At 60.6% G+C, this 3,119-nt stretch overlaps 1 protein-coding gene across 1 annotated transcript in view; it reads left to right on the top strand.

Moving 5' to 3' along the window:
- Positions 1-2: 2 nt before the first annotated feature.
- The window catches only part of LOC103776027 (transcription factor EB-like), a gene marked incomplete at its 5' end in the record, with an annotated part of 3,426 nt that continues 309 nt past the window's right edge, over positions 3-3,119 (top strand). The window contains 8 exon segments of the mRNA XM_008943507.1: positions 3-44; positions 136-390; positions 511-591; positions 1,300-1,420; positions 1,556-1,612; positions 2,048-2,123; positions 2,294-2,441; positions 2,978-3,119. The exon segment at positions 2,978-3,119 is cut by the window's right edge and continues 5 nt beyond it. Of these exon segments, the coding sequence (XP_008941755.1) occupies positions 3-44; positions 136-390; positions 511-591; positions 1,300-1,420; positions 1,556-1,612; positions 2,048-2,123; positions 2,294-2,441; positions 2,978-3,119 (922 nt within the window).

Here is a 3,119-nt window from a genome sequence, read left to right as displayed (position 1 = left end):
TCCACTACCAGTCCCCACCGCCCGTGCCCGGAGAGGTCCTTAAGGTACAGTGCTGGAGGGGTGTCCCCCCCCCTTCCCCTGCCCCAGCGCCGATGGGAGGGTGTGGGAGATGCCCCACGGTTTGTCTCCGTGCAGGTCCAGTCCTACCTGGAGAACCCCACCACGTACCACCTGCAGAAGTCGCGGGACAAGAAGGTTCAGGCTTACCTCTCCGAAACCTACGGGAACAAGTTTGCTGCCCACGTCAGCCCTGTCAGCCACTCTCCCAAGCCACCCCCTGCTGCGTCCCCCGGCGTCCGGCCCGGCCACGTCGTGTCCTCCTCGGCGGGCAACAGTGCTCCCAACAGCCCCATGGCCATGCTCAACATCGGCTCCAACCCCGAGCGGGAGGTGAGGAGATGCTGCTGCCCTGCCGGGGTGGGGAGAGGGGCTGGAAAGGGCCAAGCTCACCCTAACCCTCACCCTAACACTAACCCCAACCTGTTGGTACCTTGTGCCTTTCCCTTTCAGTTTGATGAGGTCATCGATGACATCATGCGCCTGGATGATGTTTTGGGCTACATGAACCCTGAAATCCACATGCCCAACACAGTGAGTTTCTGATGCACGTTAGGAGGAGATCAGACCCCAGGCTGTGGGAGGGGAGGGGAGGGTGGCCTGGGGGTCCTACAGCCCTGTGCTTGCCAGAGATGGAGGTGGCACAGAGGGGATGTGTCCTCCTGCCACGTCCCTGGGGCAATGCCCAGGTGCCAGCCTCGTCCCTGGGATGGGTGTCCCTGAATACCTGGGGCTGGGGGAAGGGAGGCAGCGAGATCTCCCTTTTGCAACTGTGAGAGCCAGTTCTTCAGCTTCTTCTCCTCTTTAATGACAGTTTGGGAGCCCTTATAAAAAGCTGGAGAGCCGGGAGGGGGGTGTGGGGAGGGACCAAGCGTCCACTGCAGCGTGGAGGGATGTTGGTGCCGGGAGAGGTTTCCCAGCCAGAAGCTTCCTCAGAGCAGCACCATCTCCTGGGTCAGATCATATGGCAGCTTGTGCTTCCCAGTGGGATTCATCCTGCCGGGCCCTTCTCGGATGTGATTCATCTGCCCTATTTTAGACGTTGGCCGTGGGAGGGGATCAGCAGAGCCCTTTGAAGTCCTGTTTTCTTTGCCACTCTGATTATAGCCGTTTTAAGGTCCCAGGAAGACAATTACACCTGCCTGGGCTACGCACTCGCATCCCAGAGGCCAGGCAGCCAGGTTTGAACCCTGGTCCCGTGGCCCCAGAGGGAGCTACCCCGCCTGTCCCTCTGGTTTGCAGCTCCCCATGTCCAGCAGTCACATGAATGTCTATAGTGGAGACCCCCAGGTGACCGCCTCCCTCGTGGGTGTCACCAGCAGCTCCTGCCCTGCAGACCTCACCCAGAAGAGAGAGCTGACAGGTACGGCCCCGGCGGGTTGACGGCCAGTGCCAAAACTGGCCGGGGCTGCCCTGTCCCTGTGGGTTGGGGACTGTGGCTCCAGGGGCTGCCAGGGTGAGGTGCAGCCCCCCGTGATGTTGTGGGTCTCCGTTGCAGATGCTGAGAGTCGAGCCCTGGCCAAAGAGCGTCAGAAGAAAGACAATCACAACCTGAGTGAGTTCAGTGCTGGCTGCCCGCGGGTGTCGTGGCTTCTGCTGTCCCACCCCTGCAGCCCTGTCACTCTTCATCCTCATTCTCCTTCTCTCTGAGCTGGGTCCCCCTTCCCATTCACCTCACCCTCAGGAAATACCCCCACAGCCCCCTGCCGTGGCTCCCTCTTTCCTGGCTCTGGGGACACCCCGTTGTCCTTCTCGAGAGCACTGGGGAAGGTCAGACCTGCTGGGGTGATGGATGGGGAGCAAGGTGCCAAAGGGTTGGCCCCAGAGATTTCTCATCCTGAGCCCCACCAACTCCAGAGGGTCTACCTGGAGCATGATGGTGGCTCCCAGCCCCACGAGCTGGGAGCAGCAGCGTTGCTGGTGGGGACTGTGGGACGTGGGGCTGCTCCTGCTGCCTCCTCACCTCCTTCCCTCTCTTCTCACCCTGCAGTCGAGAGACGGCGAAGGTTTAACATCAACGACCGCATCAAAGAGCTGGGGATGCTGATCCCCAAGGCCAACGACCTGTAGGTATCAGTGGTTTCTGCAGGGCTGGGATGACTGTGGGTCCCATGGGCTTGCTCTGTGCTCAGCCCCATGGTGGGCGATACCTGCAGAGGGGCTTTTTGGTGGAGCAGGGGTGAGGGGACATTGCTGGTACACAGGTGGCGATCTCCTTTTCCATCCTGCACCGCAGGGACGTGCGCTGGAACAAAGGGACAATCCTGAAGGCGTCTGTGGACTACATCAAGAGGATGCAGAAGGACTTGCAGAGGTCACGAGACCTGGAGAATCACTCACGGCGTCTGGAGATGACGAATAAGCAGCTACTGCTCCGCATCCAGGTGAGCTTCCCTGTGCTCTTCCCACCCTCCACTTTTCCATCCTGCACCGCAGGGACGTGCGCTGGAACAAAGGGACAATCCTGAAGGCGTCTGTGGACTACATCAAGAGGATGCAGAAGGACTTGCAGAGGTCACGAGACCTGGAGAATCACTCACGGCGTCTGGAGATGACGAATAAGCAGCTACTGCTCCGCATCCAGGTGAGCTTCCCTGTGCTCTTCCCACCCTCCACTCTGCTCCAGCCCCACGAGCAGCTCACTCCTGCCCCACCAAGGGGCTGGGCCGGGGCTCTCCTCCCTGTTATGGCTGTCAAGTCACCAGGAACAAAAAGTCTTCAGATGAACCAGACGTCTGAGGTCACCGCAGTGACAATTGAGCTTTGCATGGGTCATCCCTTTCCATCCTTCCCCTCTTCCATGGGCTCCTTCCCTGTGAGCTTCTCGGTCCCTCTGTCCCTGCCACCTCCATGAATGCCCACATGCCGTGTCCCCCGTGTGGGACGTCCCCTCCAGAGACCTCCTGTGCTCTCTTGGCAGGAGCTGGAGATGCAGGCACGTGTCCATGGCCTGCCCACCTCCTCGCCCTCGGGCGTCAACGTGGCCGAGCTGGCTCAGCAAGTGGTCAAGCAAGAAGCCGGCGGGGAGGAGGGGATGCTGGAGCCACTGCTGCCCCCTCCAG

Source organism: Merops nubicus, unplaced genomic scaffold (assembly GCF_000691845.1).
Source record: "Merops nubicus isolate BGI_N331 unplaced genomic scaffold, ASM69184v1 scaffold21337, whole genome shotgun sequence".
NCBI classification, from domain to species: Eukaryota; Metazoa; Chordata; class Aves; order Coraciiformes; family Meropidae; genus Merops; species Merops nubicus.
Note: the sequence above shows the minus strand (reverse complement) of the source record. Positions and strands in the feature narration are given on the sequence as shown.